Source organism: Oncorhynchus mykiss, chromosome 19 (assembly GCF_013265735.2).
Source record: "Oncorhynchus mykiss isolate Arlee chromosome 19, USDA_OmykA_1.1, whole genome shotgun sequence".
NCBI classification, from domain to species: Eukaryota; Metazoa; Chordata; class Actinopteri; order Salmoniformes; family Salmonidae; genus Oncorhynchus; species Oncorhynchus mykiss.
In genome coordinates this window covers 27313510-27339224 of record NC_048583.1, presented here as the reverse complement: position 1 = coordinate 27339224, position 25715 = coordinate 27313510, and the positions used below count along the sequence as shown (strand labels likewise).

The following is a 25715-nucleotide window of genomic DNA, read 5'->3' as shown; positions in this document are numbered from 1 at the left end:
AAAGATTGCTTTGTCAAAATAAGCGTACACTCCCTCACTCATCCCCAGCTCCGGCTGATACATAGGGCAGCAACAAAGGATCTCCACCTCTGTCTTCCATGATGCAAAAACTATGCAATTCCAACAGAACTTTATGGAATACTCTATTAAAGTTTTCATTGAAGATTGTGCAAGGTTTATTTATGGGTGTTTCGTTCCTTCAAAGTGTTGTTGATACGTCTGTCTGGAGATAATAATGCAGACAGCAGCTCAGCAGCAGTCACTTCAGGAGAGATTCAGACTCCTGAGCCCTGAGGCTTCATTACGAACCTCAATAAACGTCTGTGTTTATCATGGCCCTCGTTTTCTCAGAGATCAGGTCAGCGATAGAGATGACAGGAGACATTTATAATTAGATGTCACTGTGTCAGAGGAAACACTAAATGCAGTCTCCTTCAGGGCACAAATGTGTTCCCTGTTTTTACTGTGTCATATTTGTTATAGAAATTATGTTCCTGCCCGGCCTGTATTTTACTCTATACAGTGCCTTGCAAAAGTATTCGGCCCCTTTGAACTTTGCGACCTTTTGCCACATTTCAGGCTTCAAACATAAAGATATAAAACTGTATTTTTTTGTGAAGAATCAACAACAAGTGGGACACAATCATGAAGTGGAACGACATTTATTGGATATTTCAAACTTTTTTAACAAATCAAAAACTGAGAAATTGGGCGTGCAAAATTATTCAGCCCTTTAACTTTCAGTGCAGCAAACTCTCTCCAGAAGTTCAGTGAGGATCTCTGAATGATCCAATGTTGACCTAAATTACTAATGATGATAAATACAATCCACCTGTGTGTAATCAAGTCTCTGTATAAATGCACCTGCACTGTGATAGTCTCAGAGGTCCGTCAAAAGCGCAGAGAGCATCATGAAGAACAAGGAACACACCAGGCAGGTCCGAGATACTGTTGTGAAGAAGTTTAAAGCCGGATTTGGATACAAAAAGATTTCCCAAGCTTTAAACATCCCAAGGAGCACTGTGCAAGCGATAATATTGAAATGGAAGGAGTATCAGACCACTGCAAATCTACCAAGACCTGGCCATCCCTCTAAACTTGCAATGCAAAACGTTATGTTTGGCGTAAAAGCAACACAGCTGAACACACCATCCCCACTGTCAAACATGGTGGTGGCAGCATCATGGTTTGGGCCTGCTTTTCTTCAGCAGGGACAGGGAAGATGGTTAAAATTGATGGGAAGATGGATGGAGCCAAATACAGGACCATTCTGAAATAACCTGATGGAGTCTGCAAAAGACCTGAGACTGGGATGGAGATTTGTCTTCCAACAAGACAATGATCCAAAACATAAAGCAAAATCTACAATGGAATGGGTCAAAAATAAACATATCCAGGTGTTAGAATGGCCAAGTCAAAGTCCAGACCTGAATCCAATCGAGAATCTGTGGAAAGAACTGAAAACTGCTGTTCACAAATGCTATCCATCCAACCTCACTGAGCTCGAGCTGTTTTGCAAGGAGGAATGGGAAAAAATGTCAGTCTCTCGATGTGCAAAACTGATAGAGACATACCCCAAGCGACTTACAGCTGTAATCGCAGCAAAAGGTGGCGCTACAAAGTATTAACTTAAGGGGGCTGAATAATTTTGCACGCCCAATTTTTCAGTTTTTGATTTGTTAAAAAAGTTTGAAATATCCATTAAATGTCGTTCCACTTCATGATTGTGTCCCACTTGTTGTTGATTCTTCACAAAAAAATACAGTTTTATATCTTTATGTTTGAAGCCTGAAATGTGGCAAAAGGTCGCAAAGTTCAAGGGGGCCGAATACTTTCGCAAGGCACTGTATATACATTTTAAAAGACCACAGTTTACATACGGCTAATTGAAAGTGGCAATAGACCTATACACACATCAATCATACTTAATTGACATACTGTAGTTTGCTTGATGGATACCACTAATGTCATTGTTTTATTATTTACTACTTTCACGCCAGACTCTCTCTCTCGCTCTCTTCTTCTGCAGATGTGGATGTAGATAAACCGGATGAGAAGTCCATCATGACATATGTGGCTCAGTTCCTCAAGCACTACCCCAACCCCCACCACTCCGAGACAGATGGACAGGAAGATGAGGTACCAAGCCATATTCACTGTAGTCCTGAGTCAAGTACTGTATTGGCATTGGCAAACTCAGTGTTGTGTTGTAATGCTTTATTTAAGTGATAATACCGGAGAAGCCAGTGTTTGGAGGATATATTGGCACAGGTTTTGTTCGTCTCGGGCCGGCAAACCGCGCCAATATATCCTCCAAACACCGGCTTTGAGGGTATTATCACTTTTATACAACGGGTTACCAACATATTCAAATAATGATTGACATATTTTCATTAAAATCGTTATTTGGATGAATTTATTAATACTATTTAATCCTCCTTTAATCCAAGATATAGTCCCAACACAAATCTAGGGTTGCTACCCAAGGTTTGGTTGCCAGAGACAAGACCCTGTCGTTAAGTCTTTTTGTTCTAAATCTGGGGATCTGGGGATCTTTCTTTGGATACATCCATAACAATGACCTTATGATGTGAGATTTCGTCTGGCATAGAGCATTGTCTCTCTCGCCAGACCATTGTTCAGAAGAGATAGCCAACTACACAGCTAACACAATCACTTCAAACTAAAGCTGGAATGACAGCAAACTAGCTGCATTTCTTGTTTTTCTATTGACATTTCTTTGTATATATATCCACAAAAATTATGGTAATTCATGATTTCGACTGGCTGATAAAAGATGCCAGCCTGTCTGTCTTGTCCTGACTGCCGACATGTTCGTTACCATAGGACAGCTGGAGATCGAATTTTAATACTGAAACAATGTTTCAAATGTCAGAGAGACAGACAGCAAGGTTATTACAAATCTCCGCTGTTGAAAACCAAATGCTCGTCTTAAAGAAATAGGAGGTCAAGTCTAGATGCTTTTTACAGGGTAGATCTAGTATATAAATTGCCTGACTGAGCTGATGAGACAGTGGATTGCGCAGTCAGATGGAACAGAGTAAATAGGCATTTTAACATCATAGATTTAGCCGGTGGTAATTTGCGGAATAGATACCGGCTGGAATTCCGTTTGAACCAATCAGCATCCAGAATTAGAACCACCTCTCCCATAAGTACTTTTCTCTGCTTTTGTTTTCTTTTGTCTTCTATTGTATTTGCGTTTTCAGTATGATTGTTCTAGTTTACCCAGCTACAGTATATTTAATATCAAGTGGCTAACTAATACTGGCACCCTCATTGTTGTAATGCTTTATGTACTCTGTTATTGTATTGTTGTATCTGCTCTTGTATTTGTGTTTTCAGTATGCTAATGCTTGTTGCTAACCATATTTCCCATTACACCAACGACAGCTTTTATGAAAAAAAGATACATAAAAACAATTTGTCATTGCATGAACTCGGCAATCATCTTACTTTCCTCATTGTGCATTACGTCATTCACTCACTCCATCTCTCCGTCACGCTCTCACTCCATCTTACGTTATCTTTCCTGTTGCATTTGAAGCTGCTTCTTCGCTACTTTCCAAGTTTTGCACTCTCTATCCCAAACCTACGGGTAAGTCCATCCATGCCCGTGTAGTGTAGTGTCTGCCTGCAGTGTGCTATATTTCCTCTTCCTTATGTCCTATTCCTTATGTCACGGCTTCGCTTTGATTTTGCTCTCTCTCTCTCTCTTTCTCTCTCTCTCGCTGCCACTAATGCCTTTCTGTGCTGTCTGTTTGTTTGCATCTCTTCGTGTGGCTTTCTTTCCTGGATAGTATGGTCCTCAAGATATAGAGCAAATGCTTGAGGTATGTTGTCACTGAATACATAGATTCATCAGGGATTCCTATTTTGCTTTGAATCTTATTGTGCTTGCTGTGGTACTGGAAATCTATTTGGAAGGTTTTGGTAGGAGTGGTTTTACTGTATGTAGTTTGTTGAGAATTCTGTTCGGGTTGAGAGAGGAAGAATAATGGTGCATTGTATTACCTGAATATTATGTGTCATCTGAATGCTGTGTGTTAACTGACTTCCCAGAGAGAAGAGCGTAAGGTTCTGAGAGAGCTGAAGGTGTGGCTGGATCAACTGGAGAGGGACGTGCTGCGAGTCCAGGGAGCAGAGGGCAACCTGACAGACAAGTACCAGGTTAGTACCAGGTGACCAGAGGGCAGAGGGCAACCTGACCGACAAGTACCAGGTTAGTACCAGGTGACCAGGGGGCAGAGGGCAACCTGACCGACAAGTACCAGGTTAGTACCAGGTGACCAGGGGGCAGACGGCAATCTGACAGATAATACCAGGGGGCAGAGAGCAACCTGACCAACAAGTACCAGGTGATTGGAACCAAATCTCATGCTACGTATGTAGCTGGCTAATGTTATGGTATATTTAGTTCCAGGTCACGAGGTAACGTACATCATACTACGTGTAGAGGGAAGAGACAGAGCGTCGTAAACACCATGACTCTTTCTCAATAATCCTTCATCAATTTCTTGTATCTTCATGTCCTCGCTGACGTTTTAAAAAAGGATGTGGGAAGAGGGCACTAAAAATCAAGGAAAGACTATAAAGAACAGGCCCATATTTGACTGAGCTCTACGTTCCTGTGTGTCATATACTCAATGTAACATATACTCAATGTAACACCTCTAATACTCGTGTTTCTACTTTGCTCCAGGGCTTCAAGAGTTTCCGTGTGCAGTATGAGATAAAGAAGAAACAGACAGAGCCTCTGCTGCAGCCGGTGCACAGGGATGGGAAGCTGTCTGTAGACCAGGCCCTGGTCAAACAAGCGTGGGAACGTGTCTCTATCAGGGTGAGTCAGTGTATTGCTGTCTATGGACCCCTGGACAACTAGCCTGATCCCATATTGCTTCAGTCAACTCTTATTTACAAAGATAGTCCACCAGGTTACTGCACAACCAGCCCAAGACTACACACAATCTATGGGCCAGACTCAAAAGGGCCGATTTCACGGACACAGATCAAGTCCACTGTAGTTATGGATTAGAGAGCGTACTATATGGAGGATCTCCATTGAAATAGCTTTTTAGTCCAGGACTAGGCTTTATCTCTGTCTGGGAAACCGGCCCACAGAGACCATTATAAATAGACTGTAACCTTTGTCATTGAGAAATTGTTATTTTTGTCCGCCAACTCATTTTCATTTGCCCTGTGTTTATTAGTTAGACCGAGACTTGCATTGCAGAATGCGAGCCCGGATAGCTATCATAATAAACTGAATGAGTGTTCAGTGAGGCGCAAGCTTTCGAAGGAGCGCTCATTAAGAGGGCATGCGAGTTTTGGAGCGAGGGGAACAGAAAGGGTTTTGTTCACTTGATAGAGTGTCCCCAGCCTATATGGACTGTGGACTGGAGTAGCACAGCACTGTGGCCATCCACTGGAGTAGATGCTTGAGAACATGTGGAAACCTTTTTAATCACCACCTGCTTTTTAAACTGCATGGTTAATGCTAATGCCTCGATTGTACTGATTGTTCTGGCTGTAATGGGTGGCCGTTGCAGCTCCTGGACTGAAACTTGATGAATACCCGGGTGGTCGAAACAATATCACTAACAAACCACATGGGAGCATAGATCGCAGTTTTTGCCACATTTTGCAGACTTTACATTTTTTTTGTTATCAAGCACCTGCTTAAAGTCTTTGGACATGTAATATTTGCCTATACTAGCTCCTGGACTGGCACATCCATCTGGATAAGTCGTTGCCTGGCCCACTGGGGGTGATCGGAGCCTGGCTGCATCGAGCTGAGATCGCCTTGAGAGAGGAGATTCCCATCCAACAAGCCCATGAAGAGACAGCCAACGTGATCCACAGGAAGCTGGAGCAGCACAAGGTATTCAGCAAGAGAAAATCTCATAATATATACATGTACTGTTGTAAAACGATCCTTGGATAGGCGTTGTGCGAAGGTACAGCAAATCTCAAAATTCTTGGTTTTGTTGGTCATATAAGAAAAGATGACAAAGTCACAATGATGTTTTGGATGTTGCACCAGTGTCTAGTCTAAATGATTCAACAAGTTTTTTTTATTTTAGCGTGCATGTATGTGGATATGTGTTTTTAGGAGGTACTGAAGAACTTGGAATCCCACCAGCAGACGTTCCAGCAGATCCACAGAGACAGATCTGTGAACGGGGTCCCTGTCCCCTCTGAACAGCTCCAAGACATGGCTGAGCGGTTAGTCATCCTTCAGTCATCTCTACATTAGTGTTAATACTGTAACACATCTATGGATGTCTCTGAACAATATTAGCCTGATCCCTGATCTGTTTGTGCTTTCTTGCCAACTCCTACGGTCGTTGTCAACCCATGAGTTGACAAGAAAACACAAACAGACCAGGGACAATATGACATTACTTAAATAAGACTGATATTGATCAGTTTGATTAGAATGTTAATATGGATTTTCTATTTTGTCAAACAGGTTCAACTATGTGTCCACATCATCTCATGCCCACCTGATCAAACTGGAATTCTGGGAGATGAAGTACCGTCTGATGGCGTTTCTCATTCTGGCTGAGTCCAAGCTCAAGTCCTGGATCATCAAATATGGCCGCCGTGACTCCGTGGAACTACTGCTGCAGAGCTACATTGTGAGTTGGCCTTTCCATTAGTTGTTACTGGTTTGTGGTAGCCTGGTGGTCTAGATCTATTTGTGTTGTTTAGCCAACCTCATGTTTGCCATGAAAATGACTATGGGAGTTGGTAAGACAGCACAAACAGATCTGGAACCACCAAGCTAATTTTCAATGGATATTGTTCCAATCCTATCCTCATGATAATTCCATGCTTATCTCACCATCATTCCCAACAGTCCTTCATTGATGGACACAAGTTCTTTGAACAGTATGAGACAACATTTAAGGCACTCAGGCAAGCTGCAGATGTCTACATCAAGTCTGATGGTTCAGGTAAGGGGGTTTTTCTTTTGTGTATGTTCACCTCAGATGTGCTTTGATTGAATGTTGTCTGTCAGAGAGGGCTAAATGTGCTAACTGTTGATTTCATATTCTAGGCATTAAGATCAGTAGGAAAGGTAAGTCTAGATTCATTTGGTATTGATATACAATAGGTAACATGGTGACCACACTAGCCTTTGATTTGCTGTGCACTAGTGGTTCACTGGTCTAACAAAAAATCAAAGGAATCTGATAGAATCTCACTGCGCCTGGCTGTTTACGAACTGACTACTCTATATTCTTCCACAAAGATCATTTCCTGTAACACAATTACTCTTTGCATGATACAGTAACAATAGTCACAGTAGGTCTTGGAATGTGAAACACTGCAAATGCAAATACCTTGCTGTCTTGACTTGCTTGGCTTATCCAACAGCCTTGAAACGTCTCTGTACTAGGCTCTATTAACAAGATCTTGAGTAATGGGTTGGTACGTGACCCAATTAACCACTGAAAAATCGTATGTCATGATGAAGAGAGAACTGACTCCATGATGTTTTCTTTCAGTTGAGGAAGCGGAGGGGGTGGGTAAGTTCCTGTCGGACACGTCGGCCCAGTGGAGGAACCTGTCGGTGGAGGTGCGTAGCGTGAGGAGCATGCTGGAGGAGGTCATCTCTAACTGGGAGAAGTACAGCAGCACGGTGGCTGGACTGCAGGCCTGGCTGGAGGACGCAGAGCAGATGCTCAACCAGTCAGAGAACAAAAAACGGGTGAGCATGAGGCTGGGTGGGTGGCAGGCAAAAAGGGAAACATTTAAGCTAAGAGTATCTTTATTCCATGACAACAATTGATGTTTTAGAATAAAAATACTCTCAGCTTACATTTTTACCTCCCATTCCCTTTTTCTTATTGGATTTACAGTGCATTTGGAAAGTATTCAGACCCCTTGACTTTTTCAACATTTTGTTACGTTACAGCCTTATTCTAAAGGTTATTTAAAAAAAAATTTACCTCATCAATCTACACACAATACCCCATAATGACAAACCGAAAACAGGTTTGAATTATTATTTGCAAATGTATAAAATAAAAAAAAACTGAAATATCACATTTGTGACGTCCGGCTCAAATCGGTCTTATGTAGCAAAATTTGAAATTGTGTTTTTTACATTGTATAAAAGTAGAGTCTCAGAGCTACACAATGGAATATCAAACACTACAGTTGAGGAACAATGAGAAAGTCATTTTGCTTTGAAAGTTGATGAACTTGTAAACTTACATTTGAGAAAATGCCCTTTGAATGTTTTGGTACTGCTATTTAAGAGCCCTTCTTTGTCTACACCATTCAGCATCGTTCACACTCTCTTAAGCTTTAGCCTCACCCATCTCTTTAAGGGTTGATCCGAATATACTAACAACAGCAGTCAAGCATGCAAGCTAACTTGCTAGCTACTTCCAGACATCTAAGTGAGAGAGAACAGCTCACTGAACATTACTCGCCCTAGCAGAGCTGGTTAGGCTGTTATGCTATCCAGAGCGTTGGTGACTGCAACTGTGCTTTCAAATTGTCCATATGTAAATCCAGATCGTTTGGCGCTCAGAGCTCACACTGGACGTTCTGGCCGAGGAGTAGGGTTGATCCGAACATTCTGACCTCACAACGGCAGTCATGCACCCAAGCTAACTGGCTAACATTGGCTAGCTTGCTAGCTACTTCCAGACACATAATGAGAGAAAACCCCACTCTGACCATTTTTCTCGCCCTAGCAGAGCTGGTTAGGCTGTTTTCATGTTATCCAGAGCGTTTGTGACTTTAACTGTGCAGTTGGCAACAATTTCATATGCTTTTTTGCCTACGTTTACTGACACCAGCCATATTCAATGGGTGTTGAGCGTTCATAAATTCATCAGTTATTCTGCGCTCTGGCACACTAAAACGAGAGCCTTTTGTTAAGACATGTTGCTAGCTAGCTAGGTAAACAATGAACCATAATCCCAACTCATGACGTTACTACCCTGCATGAATCTGCAGGTAGCTAACAAACCAGATTCAATGTTAGCTAATTAACATTAGGCTATAACTAGTGGCTTTGAGATACGAATTATAAGATCATACACGTAACGTTAGTTAGCGAGCCAGCTAACATTTTTAAGCTAGCTAACAGTACACTTGAAATGAAAATACTTTATGTTAAAGTTAGAAATGTATAATATCTGAAAATGTAGCTAGCTAGACTATCTTACATCATGGTTGGACGCATCTCCTGTCGGATGCCATGTTTGCCCTTAGTTTGAAGATGTAATCCAGAGGCAGGTGTTTTCTCCATCTCTTTAGCTGTCATACTCGAATTCCACTGATTTCAAAACTCGGTCCTCCAAGAAGTGGAGAGCATAGCCAGCCAGCTAACGAGCCAGCCAGCTAACGTTAGCTAGCTAACAGTACACTTTAACTTGACATTAGGTTCATGCAGATTTACTACAGATTTTAAAAAAAAAATAAGTCGGTGTTAGACAGGATTACTGCTATATGGCAGACCAATTCAAATTCATCTCTCGGCATGGCCAGCCCACTCATGATTTTAGCCAATAATGGCTAGCGGGAAGGTTGCTCACTTTTTCTGTGGCTAAACCAACTAGGCTCATAATTTAACAATTTATTTGTATTTACAGATGTCATACAAGTTTGTTATTAAGGCACATGAATGTTCACATGTTCGAGAAGGCATTTCTGCCCCCAAAAAACAATTTTTGATAAAAAAAAAGTGTTATGTTCAAATGGCTCCCCTGTGATTTAGTGACCCAATACATACGCCTAGTTTCCTGAAACGGGTCACATTTAAATAAGTATTCAGACCCTTTACTCAGTACTTTGTTGAAGCACCTTTCACTGCGGTTACAGCCTCGAGTCTTCTTGGGTATGATGCTACAAGCTTGGCACACCTGTATTTGGGGAATTTCTCCCATTCTTCTCTGCAGATCCTCTCAAACTCTGTCAGGTTGGATGGGGAGCTTCGATGCACAGCTATTTTCAGGTCTCTCCAGAGATGTTTGATCGGGTTCAAGTTTGAGCTTTGGCTGGCCCACTCAAGGACATTCAGAGACTTGTCCCGAAGCCACTCCTGCGTTGTCTTGGCTGTGTGCTTAGGGTTGTTGTCCTGTTGGAAGGTGAACCTTTGCTGAGTGCTCTGGAGCAGGTTTTCATCAAGGATCTCTCTGTACTTTATTCCGTTCATCTTTCCTTCAATCCTGACTAGTCTCCCTGCCGCTGAAAAACATCCCCACAGCATGACGCTGCCACCACCATGCTTCACCGTAGGTTTCCTCCGTAGGTTTCCTCCAGATGTGACGCTTGGCATTCAGGCCAAAGAGTTCCATCTTGGTTTCATCAGACCTGAGAATCTTGTTTTTCATGGTCTGAGTCCTTTAGGTGCCTTTTGGCAAACTCCAAGCGGGCTGTCATGTGCCTTTTACTGAGAAGTGGCTTCCGTCTGGCTACCATAAAGGCCTGATTGGTGGAGTGCTGCAGAGATGGTTGCCTTTATGGAAGGTACTCTCATCTCCACAGAGGAACTCTGTCGCTCAGTCAGAGTGACCATCGGGTTCTTGGTCACCTCCCTGACCAAGGCTCTTCTCCCCCGATTACTCAGTTTGGCCAGGCGGCCAGCTGTAAGGAAGAGTCTTGGTGGATCCAAACTTCTTCCATTTAAGAATGATGGAGGACACTGTGTTCTTGCGGACCTTCAAAGCTTCAGGTACCCTTCCCCAGATCTGTGCCTCGATACAATCCTATCTCCTTTGACCTGATGGCTTGGTTTTTGCTCTGATATGAACTGTAGGACCTTATATAGACAGGTGTGTGCCTTTCCAAATCATGTCATATCAATTTAATTTACCACAGGTGGACTCCAATCAAGTTGTAGAAACATCTCAAGGATGATCAATGGAAACAGGATGCACCGGAGCTCAATTTAGAGTCTCATAGCAAAGGGTCTGAATACTTATGTAATTAAGGTATTTCTGTTTTTTATATTTGATAAATTAGCAAACATTTCTAAAAACCTGTTTTCACATTCTCAATATGGGGTATTGTGTGTAGATTCTTTTTATTTTTACTTTATTTAACCCATTTTAGAATAAGGCTGTAACGTAACAAAATGTGGAAAAGTTCAAGCAGTCAATACTTTCCGAAGGTACTGTATATGCTTTTTGGGTCAACATTACATTTGAAGTGCTGTGCCAAAATACTCTTTCTGGCTGTATAGACACCCACTATGTCTGTTGGCCCCTTTAAAGCAAATTCAATGTTGTATATTCTATGCTCACAGCTATTGCTATCAATTGTGTAGAGTTTCTGTCTTTCTTCTTCAACCCTAGGACTTCTTCCGGAACCTTCCTCACTGGATCCAGCAGCACATGGACATGAATGATGCAGGGAACTTCCTGATCGAGACATGCGACGAGACCATCTCCAGAGACCTTAAGCAGCAGCTGCTTCTTCTCAATGGGAGGTGGAGAGAGCTGTTCGTTAAAGTCAAACATGTAAATTATTTTTTTTAAATCTCCTATTTGTCCTGCACCTACGATTATGATTATTGAGAAGCATACTTCCGGATTGGGCCATGAAACATGGCTGTAGACTCATTAGTCTACAGCCATGTGTCAGGGCTAACCACTATTATTTAGGCTGTGAGACTCAGGTGTCATAAAAGATCTTGGCATTGCTTTTATAAGCAAAGTTCACATTGAATGCTCAAGTTATAAAGACATTCATTGTATTCACTGTTTCCATGGCAGTATGCTAGAGCGGATGAGGTGGACAAGTTGAAACAGGACTATCAAGACTCTATCGCTACTCTCAAAACTTTCATGAATGCAACCAATGACAAGATGACTGCCCCTGTCCAAGTGTCCTTCCTGAATGTCAGGACATTCGTTCAAGATGTTGAGGTACCCATCACGTACTTACAGTGCCTTAAGAAAATATTTATAACCCCTTGACTTATTCAAAATAATGACAAAGTGAATACATGTTTTTAGACATTTTGGCAAATTTATTGAAAATCAAATACAGAATACAGAAATATGTAATTTACATAAGTATTCACATCCCTTTGCTATGTAACTCCAAATTGAGCTCAGGTGCATCCAATTTAATTTGATCATCTTTGAGATGACAAGTTGATTGGAGCACCTGTGGCCAATTCAATTGTTTGGACATTATTTAGAAAGAAGCCCACCTGTCTATACAAGGTCCCACAGCTGACAGTGCATGTCAGAGCAGAAACTATACCATGTCCAAAGAACTGTCCGTAGATCTCCGAGATGATTAGGTATATATCTGGGGAAGGTTATAAAACAATTTCCAAGAGTGTCCAAGAGCACAGTAGTTTCCATCATTGGAAACTAAAACAAATATGGAACTACCCAGACTCTGCTGGCCGTCCGATCAAACTGAGCAACTGGGCAAGAAAGACTTTGGTCAGGGAGGTGCCCAAGAACCCGAAGACCCCTCTGACAGAAGTACAGAGTTCCTTGGCGGATATGAGAGAACCTGCCAGAAGGACAACAGTCTCTACAGCACTTCACCAATCTGGCCTTTATGGGAGAGTGGTAAAATGGAAGTCACTCCTGATAAAAAGGCGTGCCTGGAGTTTGCAAAAAAGCATGTGAAATACTGAGAGCATAAGGCAAAAGATTACCTGTCTAACACTATTCCTACCATGAAGCATGGTGGTTGCAGTATCATGCTATGGGGAGGCTTTTCAGTGGCAGGGTCTGAAACACTGGTAAGGATAAAGGGGGGAAATGAATGAAGCCAAATACAGGCAAATCCTTGATGAGAACTTGCTTCAGAGTGCAAACAACCTTAGACTGGGGCGAAGATTTATGTTCCAACAGGATAATGACCCCAAGCATACAGCCAAAGTAATGCTGGAATGGCTTCAGAACAAGAATGTGAAAGTGCTTGAGTGGCCCAGCCAAAGCCCAGACTTGAATCCCATTGAAAATCTGTGAAAAGTCTTAAAGATTGTTGTTCACCGCCGCTCTATACTGAACAAAAATATAAAATACATTCATTAGGCCCTAATCTATGGATTTCATATGACTGGGAACACAGATATGCATATGTTGGTCACAGATACCTTTAAAAAAAGTTACGGGCATGGATCAGAAAATCAGTCAGTATCTGGTCTGACCACCATTTGCCTCATGCATCGCGACACATCTCTTTCGCATAGAGTTGATCGGGCTGTTGATTGTGGCCGGTGGAATGTTGTCCTGCTCTTCAATGGCTGTGCAAAGTTTCTGGATATTGGTGGGAACTGGAACATGCTGGCGTACACGTTCATCATCCCAAACATGTTTAATTGGTAACATGTCTGGTGGGTATGCAGGCCATGGGAAAACAGGGATTTAAAAAAAAATAGTGTACAGATCCTTGTGACATGGGGCATGGGCATTATCATGCTGAAAAATGAGTTGATGGCGGAGGATAAATGGTACAACAATGGGCTTCAGGATCTCGTCACGGTATCTCTTTGCGTTCAAATTGCCATCGGTAAAATGCAATTGTGTTCGTTGTCTGTAGCTAATGCCTGCCCATACCATAACCCTACTGGCACCATGGGACACTATGTTCACAAAGTTGACATTAGCAAACCGCCTACCCACACAACACCATACACGCTGTCTACCATCTGCCCGGTACAGTTTAAACTGGGATTCATCCGTGAAGAGCACACTTCTCCAATATGCACCAGTGGCCATCAAAGGTGAGCAATTACACCCTGAAGTTGGTTACGACGCAAAAATGCAGTCAGCTCAAGATCCTAGTGAGGATGACGAGTATCCAGATGAGCTTCCCTGAGACGGTTTCTGACAGTTTGTGCAAACCCACAGTTTCATCAGCTGTCTGGGTGGATGGTCTCAGACGATACCGCAGGTGAAGAAGCCGGATGTGGAGGTGCTGGGCTGGTGTTGTTACACGTGGTCTGGAGTTGTGAGGCCGGTTGGACGTAGTGCCAAATTATCTAAACAATGTTGGAGGTGGCTTATGGTAGAGAAATGTGACTCACCACCTGGATTCAGTCCTATGTAGCAAAATTTGAAATTGCATTTTTTTTTTTTTACATTGGATAAAAGTAGAGACTCAGAGTTAGGAAATGGTGTATCATACACTACAGTTGAGGAACAATGGGAAAGTAATTCTGCTTTGAAAGTTCATAAACTTTTGAAAAAATTGCCCTTGAATGTTTTGTTACACCTACTGAAGAGTTCTGCTTTGTCTACACCCATTCAGCATTGTTCACATCCTCATAAGCATTAGCCCCATGTCCACCCATCTCTTTAAGGATTCACATTTGAGGCCATGTGCTAAACAGAGTGAGTAGTGTAGTAAATAACCAAAGATTTCAAGACTTCAAGTGGTAAAAGTAGTAGCCTACAATAAGGAAAACATTCTAGGTAAAAATACACTTTATCTTGGCCTATATCCTAATCTGACTTTGGTGCAGGAAATGTTGTTCTTCACATTACCATCTCTGGTAAAAACACACTATATCAAATAAAATCTATGTTTATTTGTCACATGCACAGGATACAGAAGGTGTAAACGGTACAGTGAAATGGTTACTTACATATTTGCATAGAAGCAATGTCAAAAATAGTAAGTGTTCAGATACAAATATTTTTTAATTAATAGATGTTGCTTACCAAGACACAATTGTCTAAATTGGTGGTTCATGTGAATGAAATGCTATAACCAACCAGTCACTATTGTCTAGACATATACACATGTTCATGAAATACAATAGATGGCCATAATAACCCCCAGACACACCTGGCTAACATGATTTGTCATGTAATCGTCTGGAGAAGTGAAGTCTTTTGTGTAGACATGTAGCTAGCTAGCTAAACAATGAACCGGCATAATCACAACTCATACTACTACCACCAATACAAACTGATTGTCATAGCTGTAGTATGAATCTGCAGGTAGCTAAAGCTAACCAACTAGGATCAGTGTTAGCTAGCTAGCTAACATTAGGCTATAACTAGCAATGCAAATGTATTTCTGATTAGAATGATATTACTACACTATACCAGTAATGTTAGCTAGCGAGCCAGGAAGCTAACTTTTGCTAGCTAGCTAACAGTATGCTTTAACTTGCAATGAAAATGACTTTCTGACAAAATTAGGAATGTATAATATCTGAAAATGTAGCTAGACACTTACCCATATACATGGATGAATGCTTCACGACAGACTGGAACCATATAACTCCGTTTTGATGGTAGCTACATCTTGTTTGACCAGCGTTGTGTCAAATCATTCCGGTTCACACTGACCGTGGCGTGTGCAGAAAGTAGCCCATCACAACTTTTTCCAACTGATCTGTCGATTGCACCTGCTAAATTCAAGGCATCAATGTTGTTGAGTAAAGTGGCAAAACTTTTGTAGTTCTTGATGGCTAACGTTATATCTTTTAAAAAAGCAGCGGAAGAACGGATTATCAATCAATCAATCAATCAAATGTATTTATAAAGCCCTTTTACATCAGCCAATGTCACAAAGTGTTGTACAGAAACCCATCCTAAAACCCCAAACAGCAAGCAATGCAGATGTAGAAGTACGGTGGCTAGGAAAAACTTCCTAGAAAGGCCAGAACCTAGGAAGCAGGGGTGACCAGTCCTCTTCTGGCTGTGCTGGGTGGAGATTTTAACAGCACATGGCCAAGATGTTCAAACGTTCATAGATGACCAGCAGGGTCAGATAATAATAATCACAGTGGTTGTAGAGGGTGCAACAGGTCAGCACCTCAGGAGTAAATGTCAGTTGGCTTTTCATAGCCGATCATTCAGAGTTAGAGACAGCAGGTGCGGTAGAGAGAGAGTCTAAAACAGCAGGTCCGGGACAAGGCAGCACGTCTTGGGAACAGGTCAGGGTTCCATAGCCGTAGGCAGAACAGTTGAAAATGGAGCAGCAGCACGACAAGTGGACTAGGGACAGCAAGGCGTCATCAGGCCAGGTAGTCCTGATTTAGAGGGAGGGTACTTAAATTCACACACGACATCGGATAAGAAAGAAGAAATACTTCAGATATAACAGACTGACCTTACCCCCCGACACAAACTATTGCAGCATAAATACTGGAGGTTGAGACAGGAGGGGTCGGGAGACACTGTGGCCCCGTCCGACAATACCCCCTGGACAGGGCCAAACAGGCAGGATATAACCCCACCCACTTTGCCAACGCACAGCCGCCTCAACCCTAGAGGGATATCTTCAACCACCAACTTACTACCCTGAGAGAAGGCCGAGTATAGCTCACGAAGATCTCCCCCACAGCACGAACATGAGGGGGGTGCCAACCCGGACAGGAAGATCATGTCAGTGACTCAACCCACTCAAGTGACGCACCCCTCCTAGGGACTGCGTGGAAGAGCACCAGTAAGCCAGTGACTCAGCTCCCGTAATAGGGTTAGAGGCAGAGAATCCCAGTGGAGAGAGGGGAACCGGCCAGGCAGAGATAGCAAGGGCTGGTTCGTTGCTCCAGTGCCTTTCCGTTCGCCTTCACACCCCTGGCTCAGACTACACTCAATAATAGGACCTACTGAAGGGATGAGTCTTCAATAAAGGTTTGAGTCTGCGTCACTCACATGGATAGGCAGACCATTCCATAAAAATTAAGCTCCATAGGAGAAAGGCCTGCCTCCAGCCGTTTGCTTAGAAATTCTAGGGACAGTAAGGAGCCCTGCGTCTTGTGACCGTAGCGTATGTGTAGGTATGTACGGCAGGACCAAATCGGAAAGATAAGTAGGAGCAAGCCCATGTAATTCTTAGAAGGTTAGCAGTAAAACCTTGAAAACAGCCCTAGCCTTAACAGGTAGCCAGTGTAGAGAGGCTAGCACTGGAGTAATATGATATTTTTTTGAGGTTCTAGTCAAGATTCTAGCAGCCGTGTTTGGCACTAACTGAAGTTTATTTAGTGCTTTATCCGGTTAGTCGAAAAGTAGAGCATTGCAGTAGTCTAATCTAGAAGTGACAAAGCATGGATACGTTTTTCTGCATCATTTTTGGACAGAAGGTTTCAGATTTTTGCAATGTTACAAAGATGGAAAAAGCTGTCCTTGTACTATTCTTGATATGTTTGTCGAAAAAGAGATCAGGGTCCAGAGTAACACCAACACGTACTTAGCAGCTCATGTTATAGACAGAAGCATGCTACATGGCGGACCAATCCAAACTCATCTCCCGGGATGTCCAGCCCAGCCATTATCTCAGCCAATCATGGCTAGCGGGAAGGTTCCTGGCTTTTTTCTGTCGCTAAAACCAACAAGGCTTGTCATTTAACAAATGGATTCATATTCACATATGGAATACAAGTTTGTTATTACGGTTCACATGCCTCTCCTGTGAAGTAGTGACGTGCGACATACGCCTAGCTTCCTGAAACGGGTCACAATTTAACATTAAATTCTCTGGCAACAGCTCTGATGGACATTCCAGTAGTCAGCATGCCATTTGCACGCTCCCTCAAAACTTGAGACAACTGTGGCATTGTGTTGTGTGACAAAACTGCACATTTTAGAGTGGCCTTTTATTGTCTCCAACACAAGGTGCACCTGTGTAATGATCCTGCTGTTTAATCAGGTGGATGGGTTATGTTGGAAAAAAAAGAATTGCTCACTAACAGGGATGTAAACAAACATTTTAGAGAAATAAGCTTTTTGTGTGAATGAAACATTTCTGGGATCTTTTATTTCAGCTCATGAAACATGAGCCCAACACTTTACATGTTGCGTTTATATTTTTGTTCGGTGCAATTAAACAAAACTTGAGAAAATCTTCAAGGAAGAATGAGATAAAATCCCCAAATTCAGATGTTCAAAGCTGATACAGACATACCCAAGACGACTCAAAGCTGTAATCGCAGTCAAAGGTGCTTCTACAAAGTATTGACTCAGGGGTATGAATACTTATGTAAATGAGATATTTCTGTATTTCATTTTCAATAAATGTGCAGAAATTCTAAAATCACGTTTTCACTTTGTCATTATGGGGTATTGTGTGTAGATGGTTGAGATAAAACTCAATATAACCCGGCTGTAACATGATAAAATGTGGAATAAGTTAAGTGGTATGAATACTTTCTGAAGGCACACAGAACATACAGAACATGCACATTTGCTTTTCTTTCAAAATTGATTGAACTACCTATTGAACTACCTCAGCTTGGCTCACTTTGTTGCAATGTCATCAGGCTGTTATTGTAAATCAAAACATTTGTTCTTTATAGACATTCCCGGTTACGTAAATGGTAAATCAATTAATGAATACATAAATACTTAAAGTAAGAAGGAATGGACTGATGTTTGATCTCTGTCCTTCCGCATCCCTTTCCAGGACATCAAGCACAAAGTGCCTGCCATGGAGGCAGCCTGTAAGACAGCCACCCGCACCGCCCAACTACTGACCAAGGACACATCCCCGGATGAGGTCTCAACGATGCTGGCTGTCATGGCTTCTATTAAGGAGGAGATGAGCAAGGTGACCATCCAGCTCACCTGTTCCTGTTCGAATTGTTCAAAATTGCATCTTTCCCCTCCTCCTTTCCTTGGAATAATCATTGATCAGATATTACTAGATTGCTGAAAGTTATTTACTGGAAGCCCCGCTTTCACCAAGCCAACTTTGTTAGATCAGTGATTACCTCTTGTCTATCACCTAGTCTTTCCGATCAGCCATTCCTCTCCAGATGACCTTAACACTACCTCTCTCACTGTGTCCTCCTTCCACCAGATAAGGGAGAGGTGTCTGCCGCTGCTGCGGGAGGCCCAGTCACTGCTTCCCCCTCTGGAGGAGATGGAGAAGAACATCACAGGGTTCTACCAGGCTCTGGAGAAGGCTAGCCACATCACCTGCTCCAGGGACTCAGAGGCCCCCGGGGACTTCAAACAGAAATGCCAAGTGAGATCAGGAGGGTCAGGGGTTGAACAGAATGAGTGATGAAACGTGCTTGAGGGATTAGGTTTTGGTTGCCATTCAAACTGTTAGACCGACTTTCTACATCAACAAAACATAATTCTACTTAATCGCCTAATTAGTTAACATGAACAAATTGCTTAATTGACCCATTTATGTTATTACTAGTAACCCAAAGTCTCTAAACTCTACTATCCTGGTTCTGCCTCTCCAGGAGCTGGTGACATTCACCCAGAGCTGTAAGAAGTGTCTGACAGTGATTGAGAAGAACCATCAGGGCATCCAGAGAACCCTGGACAGCAGTAAGACCCTACAGCACATGGACATGGCCCTGCTGCAGAAGAGAGTTGTTGACCTGCAGGCGTCCTCACGGGTACTAGACATGACTATACATGGCACTGCAGGCTTCGCGGTTAGGTTAGGGCTGTGTGTAATTTTGGAAATGAATGAATAAACATAATCGATCTTGATCAATCAATCAATCATGGGGTTTTGACAGAGGAAACGTGTGTAGCGCACTGTGTAATGTGAGGGAGAGAGCGTCTGAATGACGTAGCCGCGCTATACAGCATGTTCAAATCAATTCAGTATAACTGTACTGTCCCTGAAGGACACGATGGTGATGATGAGACTGCTTGTGAGTATGTCTGTATTTGTGTGTCACAGGCCATGATCAAGGAGTCCACTGACTGGAGGAAACACATGGAGGCCAACAGCAGCTTAATGAAGAGGTTTGATGAGTCCCGTGTCGAGCTGGAGAAGGTGCTCAAGGTGGCTCAGGCCTCTCTGACGGAGAGAGGCCACCCAGAAGACCTGCTCAAAAAACACACAGTAAGACAAGAGCTTGCTCATGGATAGGACCAGGGTTTTAGATGTTGTTTGATCTGGACTGTTTGACCTGGTCCCAGATCTGTTTTTGTGACATTGCCAACTCTTATGTTTAATGTTTGCCATGACAATGGCTGCACACTTGGCTGCACAGCACAAACAGATCTGGACCAGGCGAATCTTGACTAGGGAATCAGTAGATAAGGGAAGGAGAGGTAGGATCATAAGGAAAATCTCAGTGACAAATATTTGTCAATATTTGCAGGAGTTCTTTGGGCAGTTGGACCAGCGGGTCCTCAATGCGTTCCTGAAAGCGTGTGATGAGTTGACAGACATCCTGCCAGAGCAGGAGCAGCAGAGTCTGCAAGAGACAGTCAGGAAACTGCACAAACACTGGAAGGTTGGTGCCATGTTGACAGAAAGGACACGTACTAGCTATCATAATCATTCAAAGCCTATCAAATTCCTCTTCAATGTCTTGTGCACTTCGTCAGTCCTGGATAGACCTTCATTGTATTGTATAGTATGTTCAGGTTAACAGTGAGACTGAAAGAGTCCCTCACTCTTTACTTCTTTCCCTCCCTCCCTCCCTCCCTCCCTCCCTCCCTCCCTCCCTCCCTCCCTCCCTCCCTCCCTCCCTCCCTCCCTCCCTCCCTCCCTCCCTCCCTCCCTCCCTCCCTCCCTCTCTCAGGATGTCCAGACAGAGGCGCCCTACCACCTGCTGCAACTGAAGGTAGAGGTGGAGGGAAGCAAGCTGATGGTCTCCCTTCAGGAGTGTCAGTCAGAGCTGACCAGGGAGAACAGACATCTGTCTGGCATGGGGAGCGAGAGGCTGGTCAAGGAACACAGGGTGAGACGGGTTGATGGCTGTGGTCTCCATCCTGATCTAATAGTGATCTCTATTCCATGGTGCAACTCAGTTTGCTTTGCCGAGATCACATGATCTGGCCCATATCAGGCAGTGAATGTGTGGGGACTGTCACTCTACCCTGTAGAATAAAATATATCACAATCACAGTGCCGGTCCACAGTGCATATTTCAGAAATTGCATTTCATGATATAAGTTATTGTTTGATGATTGTCAATGTATTTGGCACTTGATGTCTCCCTGTGATAGAGTTTGTCACATTAACAATGTACCTTTCTGCAGGGCTTCTTCAGAGAGAAGGGTCCTCAGTCTCTGTGTGAGAAGAGACTACACTTGATGGAGGAACTGTGTCAGAAGCTCCCGGACAGAGACCCAGCCCACCAGACTCTGGACAACTCTAAGAAGGCCTACTCTGAACTCCGGGAGGAGATAGACAGCACCCATCACAAACTGATGCATCACCCTGATAAGTGGAAGGAGTTTAACACTAGGTAATAAGGCCTCACCAACGATGCTGATCCAAGACTGTCATGATGATGATTTGTATTATCTTATTAATCATCATAACATATCGTTTTGTTTTTGTTTCAAGTCCAAGGACCTTTTCTGCCTTTTCGTAGTCACTCATTACTCACTATCCATATTTATGCACTGACTAATAACAAACCAGGGGCGTCAACTGGGTTTGGCAGAGTATGGCAGTTGCCATACCTTAGCGTAGCTCAACACCAACAATTTAAAATAGGCTACTGAAATCATTCCAATCCTGATTAAAAGGGAAATGCAGTTTAGCGGATAGAAGGGCAGGCTTTTTCTCTGGCTGGCTGAGCGGGTGGGATGTCTTTAGACCACACCGAGTCGAGGCATCTGCTGTGAACAGAGCAACTTTTCTCTTAAAACAGTGCAGAGGTGGAAGATGGCTGTAGATGGCTAGGTAACTGCTGTTTGACTTCACATGAAACTAAACTAGAGTTTTTAATCCCGGCACTAAACTAGTGAGCAGCAGCTAATTGCTGTATGTTTGTAGAATGATAAATCTCCTAATATCGACTGAAGGGAATGAGGCTAGATGATAGTGGCTGTAGTAAATGTTGCTTGTTTTCGCTGTTTTCGAATGTTTAAATTGTGTAGAAATACACTAAATGAGCTTGAAAAATGTATTGGGTGGGGGGATCCCCCCTTCCTCAACCACCCCCCACCCTGTCACATTGCCATACCCTAGGTTTAGCTGAAATGACACCACTGTAACAAACCACTAATCTATTTACTATTTAAACCTAATGAAAACTGGAATATTGGGTAGATATACAGTATGATCATACTTTGCCCATCTTCATCCCAGGTTCTCTGAGCTGTCAGCCTGGCTGTCGTCTAAAGAGAGCCAACTCAGACTGCTGAGGAAGCGAGCCAATGACCCCAGCAAGTACGGACAGGTCAAGTCCACCATTACAGTAAGTTGGAGTCCCCCTGTGTGTACGACAATGCATATACTTTATGTTTTAAAGACATCAGGGTCAACGGGTTCATTAGGAACCAAACTGACATAAATGGACTAAAACAGGGAGGGACTACCTGGGCTTTCCTTTTCAAAATGTTTTTCAATGGTGTGCCCTACTCATTATGACCCTGTTGAGCTAAAAAACACTGTACAGAACAGTAACCGTTGACACCTTACTCTCCCTTCTCCAGGAGCTGAGGAACGATGCAGAGCTGCAGGAGGGGAACCTGGGCTGGCTAAAATCCCGTCTGTCTGTGCTGATAGAGATCTCCTCTGAGACAGATGCACAGAGGCAGGCTGGGGCCCTGAATAAACTTTCCACCAACTTCAAGGGCCTCCTCTTCTATCTAACTGAGGTAAGGAAATTAAGCTTGGGAAGGGCATTACATTACATAAGGTTTGTTCCACCTCAAAAAGCACAAAGAATAGGAGTTTTGACACCCAGTATCTCAGATTGTTTGTAGTATGTAGTTAGAAACAGATTTTTTTTAAAGCTAATAGCAGGAACAGCACCATCTAGTGGTCAACCTGTTGAAATCAGGATTTAGGATGGGACATAAACCTAACAACTTCAATGACTAATTTCTCTGAAGATGGGAAAAAACATCACCAAATTCACTGAGAATAGATTGCATAGGTTGAAGAAGCAATACTCCAAGCCGCAGCTCCACACTACTTGCCAGACATAGATAACTTATACTGTATACTGGCTTTTATGGTGGGATTGGCATTTGTCCATTTATTTTGAATTCCTCAAGTCTTACCCATTGTTACAATTTCTTTTGTTACAAATCAGATGTTAGGTACTATATTTGTTGAATAGTACATGAATCCTATCAATTAAAATGGCTAATTTAGGTGCAATCAATTAGATTAATTTCTCACACATCACGTTAGATTTAAACAAAATAATTTTGCATAAATGCTAGTCTTATGTATTTCTAACTAAATAAACTATTTCAAAACAATCTGAGATGTTGGGTGTCATGGCTTGCTGAAATGACATGGAAAGACCCATAACTTACTTACTTAGTTCTCGTCGTTCCAGATACTGTAGGACATAGGGCTGCAACCATAGTCAGAATTGCATGTAGAACTCGATGGCTGCAACACTCTTCTGTTGCTGAAGTCTGTCTTTTGCAACAGTTTGTCCCATGAGAAACCTATCTCCTCCAGATTGACATTAGTGATCCTTATTACAGGTCCTAGCAGTGTCTATCTGGATCAATCCTGGAGCTGAAATATTATATTGAATATAGTCTCTGTCTTATTGAAGAATAGTCTAATATAAATCAACATACTGTTAGCCAGGTAGCCAGCGCTGTAGCATAACCCTTGTCCGGGCCACACAGTCAGAACCACAGCATTATATTGCACCCACATTCCTGATACTCTCCCTCTGTGGTTTCATCATCGATCCACTACTATCACTACCTCAAGGTGATATGTTATCGATTGTTTGGGTCAGCTAGGGTTCCTTATCACTGAGTGAGGCTGTTTCGCTTTCCTCTGTGTTGTCTCCAAGTCTGTTTTACCAACTTCCATTGTCCTTATAGCAAGAGTTGTGAATATATTTTCTTCTTTAGTTTGCGCCACTGTTCTTGCTCCTTGGTTTGAATGCGAGGTATCTCAGTAATGTTTGGTGTCTAAGTCATGTTTTTGGTGTCTAGGTCCTGCATTTGTTTTGTTTGGAAATGGGAATTCAATTTTTTTTAAATGATATTTTCTTGTGTTTTTGTCTCCCAGTCTGAGAAGTTGGTCCTGGCGGTGGGGGACTGTGTGCAGTTCAGGGAGGAGGTGCGTGGTACGCTGGAAGAGCTGGTGCAGGGTCAGCAGGAGGTACACCAGGAAGTGACCAGGATACTGGACTCTGAGACCGTCAGGGAGGCCCAGCAACTGCTCCAGGTTCACCAGGTAAGTCGGACTGGAGTGGAGCACCACTGGCTGTCTATGTTAGATGGATAACTGGCCGCACATTGCTTCTGATTAGATTGAACTATTCTCAAAGGTTTATGCGATGTAAAATGATTGAGTTGGAGCAACAAACTTTGCCCTGGCTGTTGGAACTTTACATTGTATTCATGAAAGAAAATGATGTTTTTTTGTGGTTGTTGGAAATGTCATTTTTCTTGTCATACTGAACAGTCAATGCATTCTTTTTTCAAACAGTAATACAGTATATGACATGTAAAGCATCTGCATGACATTCCAACACGTACATCTTGGTTGTCTCTTGTCCGTGTGCAGCAACAGCTGAAGCGTCTGCGTATGAAGAGGAAGGATGTGCAGCAGCAGATCACCAGGGGCCATCAGCTACAGGCTGAGGAGGGGCTGGGGGAGACCTTACAGCAGGACCTGCAGAGTCTGGAGACAACACTCAGCAAGATGGACCACACCATGGACTCACAGGAGCAGGAGTTAGAGGTGACCTCTCTCACCAGAATGTACTGTCTGGGGTTATTGGAAATCCTCTTGCACAGTGTTCCAGAGCCTTAGGGTCAGTTTCCTAGACACAGATTCATCTTAGTTCTGGACTAAAAAGCGTATTTAATTGAGATTGTCCATTAAAAGTGCTTCTTAGTCCAGGACTTTTTTTTACCTGTGGTAGTTTTTGCTGTGGATTAGAAACGACCTGTCTGCTCAAGATGTAACAATGCAGACCATATCAGGGTGTTAATAATTGTGCTGAACGTCCCCATTTGTTCATCTGTGTATTACCTGTATGTCCCTGTTTGTCCTCAGGTGTCAGGGTGTCTGTGTATTGAATGTCCCTGTTTGTCCCCAGGTGTCAGGGTGTCTGTGTATTGAATGTCTCTGTTTGTCCCCAGGTGTCAGGGTGTCTGTGTATTGAATGTCTCTGTTTGTCCCCAGGTGTCAGGGTGTCTGTGTATTGAATGTCTCTGTTTGTCCCCCAGGTGACCCTGTCTTCGTGGCAGGAGTTTGACGGTCAGCAGAGGGCAGTGCAGGAGTTTGTTACAAGGGCCCGCTCTGTCATGGACAGAGACCTCAACTTCAGCAGCCCAGAGAGCCTGGCTACTGATCTGGACCAGTCCAGGGTGAGGGAGAAGTACATTTTGTGAACATTTTAGTGTGGCATTTGACACTTTTGAAGGATAGTTGACAGTTGGCAGGGCTGTATCATGTCTTTACATTAAAGGTTTGCTATTCAGGCTACATGTTGCGATGTGAAATTAAGATTTTAAAACCTTTCAAGAATAATTCAATTTAGTCATATCACAACGTGTCAGTCACATTCTGACTCTCACATTCTCCATTGTCATAACAGGTCCTTTTAAAGCAGAGTGACGCAGAAGCCTCCACGGTGAACACCTTGTTAAGGAAAGCAGCAGAGATCCAGCTCGGCCCAAAGAACAGCACCCTGCTACAGAAGCAAGCCCGCTCCCTTAGTGAACAACTGGACAAAGTGGAGGCTGGCCTCAAGAAAGAGTAAAACAACACCTCCTCGAGCTTCTGATCTGGGCCTGTATTCATAAACGCTCTCATAGTAGGAGTGCTAATCTAGAATCAGTTTTGTCTTTTAGATAATAATGATTAACATTACGTGG

The 25715-nt window shown here is 42.9% G+C and overlaps 1 protein-coding gene across 11 annotated transcripts in view; it reads left to right on the top strand.

Annotated features, from left to right (window-relative positions):
• syne1b (spectrin repeat containing, nuclear envelope 1b) overlaps window positions 1-25715 on the top strand; it is a 137606-nt gene that overhangs the window by 11665 nt on the left and 100226 nt on the right. For 6 of the 11 annotated variants that reach the window (XM_036954553.1, XM_036954555.1, XM_036954548.1 and 3 more), the window contains 25 exons: window positions 2030-2139; window positions 3822-3854; window positions 4084-4191; window positions 4724-4861; window positions 5738-5902; window positions 6134-6246; window positions 6494-6662; window positions 6884-6980; window positions 7085-7105; window positions 7536-7738; window positions 11343-11507; window positions 11763-11915; window positions 18376-18519; window positions 18772-18939; window positions 19169-19327; window positions 19621-19785; window positions 20048-20182; window positions 20474-20632; window positions 20934-21142; window positions 21994-22102; window positions 22341-22505; window positions 23896-24063; window positions 24397-24573; window positions 25065-25205; window positions 25436-25596. In XM_036954553.1, coding sequence (XP_036810448.1) covers window positions 2030-2139; window positions 3822-3854; window positions 4084-4191; window positions 4724-4861; window positions 5738-5902; window positions 6134-6246; window positions 6494-6662; window positions 6884-6980; window positions 7085-7105; window positions 7536-7738; window positions 11343-11507; window positions 11763-11915; window positions 18376-18519; window positions 18772-18939; window positions 19169-19327; window positions 19621-19785; window positions 20048-20182; window positions 20474-20632; window positions 20934-21142; window positions 21994-22102; window positions 22341-22505; window positions 23896-24063; window positions 24397-24573; window positions 25065-25205; window positions 25436-25596 — 3535 coding nt within the window. The remainder of the gene's footprint in view (window positions 1-2029; window positions 2140-3821; window positions 3855-4083; window positions 4192-4723; window positions 4862-5737; window positions 5903-6133; window positions 6247-6493; window positions 6663-6883; window positions 6981-7084; window positions 7106-7535; window positions 7739-11342; window positions 11508-11762; window positions 11916-18375; window positions 18520-18771; window positions 18940-19168; window positions 19328-19620; window positions 19786-20047; window positions 20183-20473; window positions 20633-20933; window positions 21143-21993; window positions 22103-22340; window positions 22506-23895; window positions 24064-24396; window positions 24574-25064; window positions 25206-25435; window positions 25597-25715) is intronic. The other 5 variants (XM_036954559.1, XM_036954558.1, XM_036954550.1 and 2 more) reach the window with 3 other exon arrangements.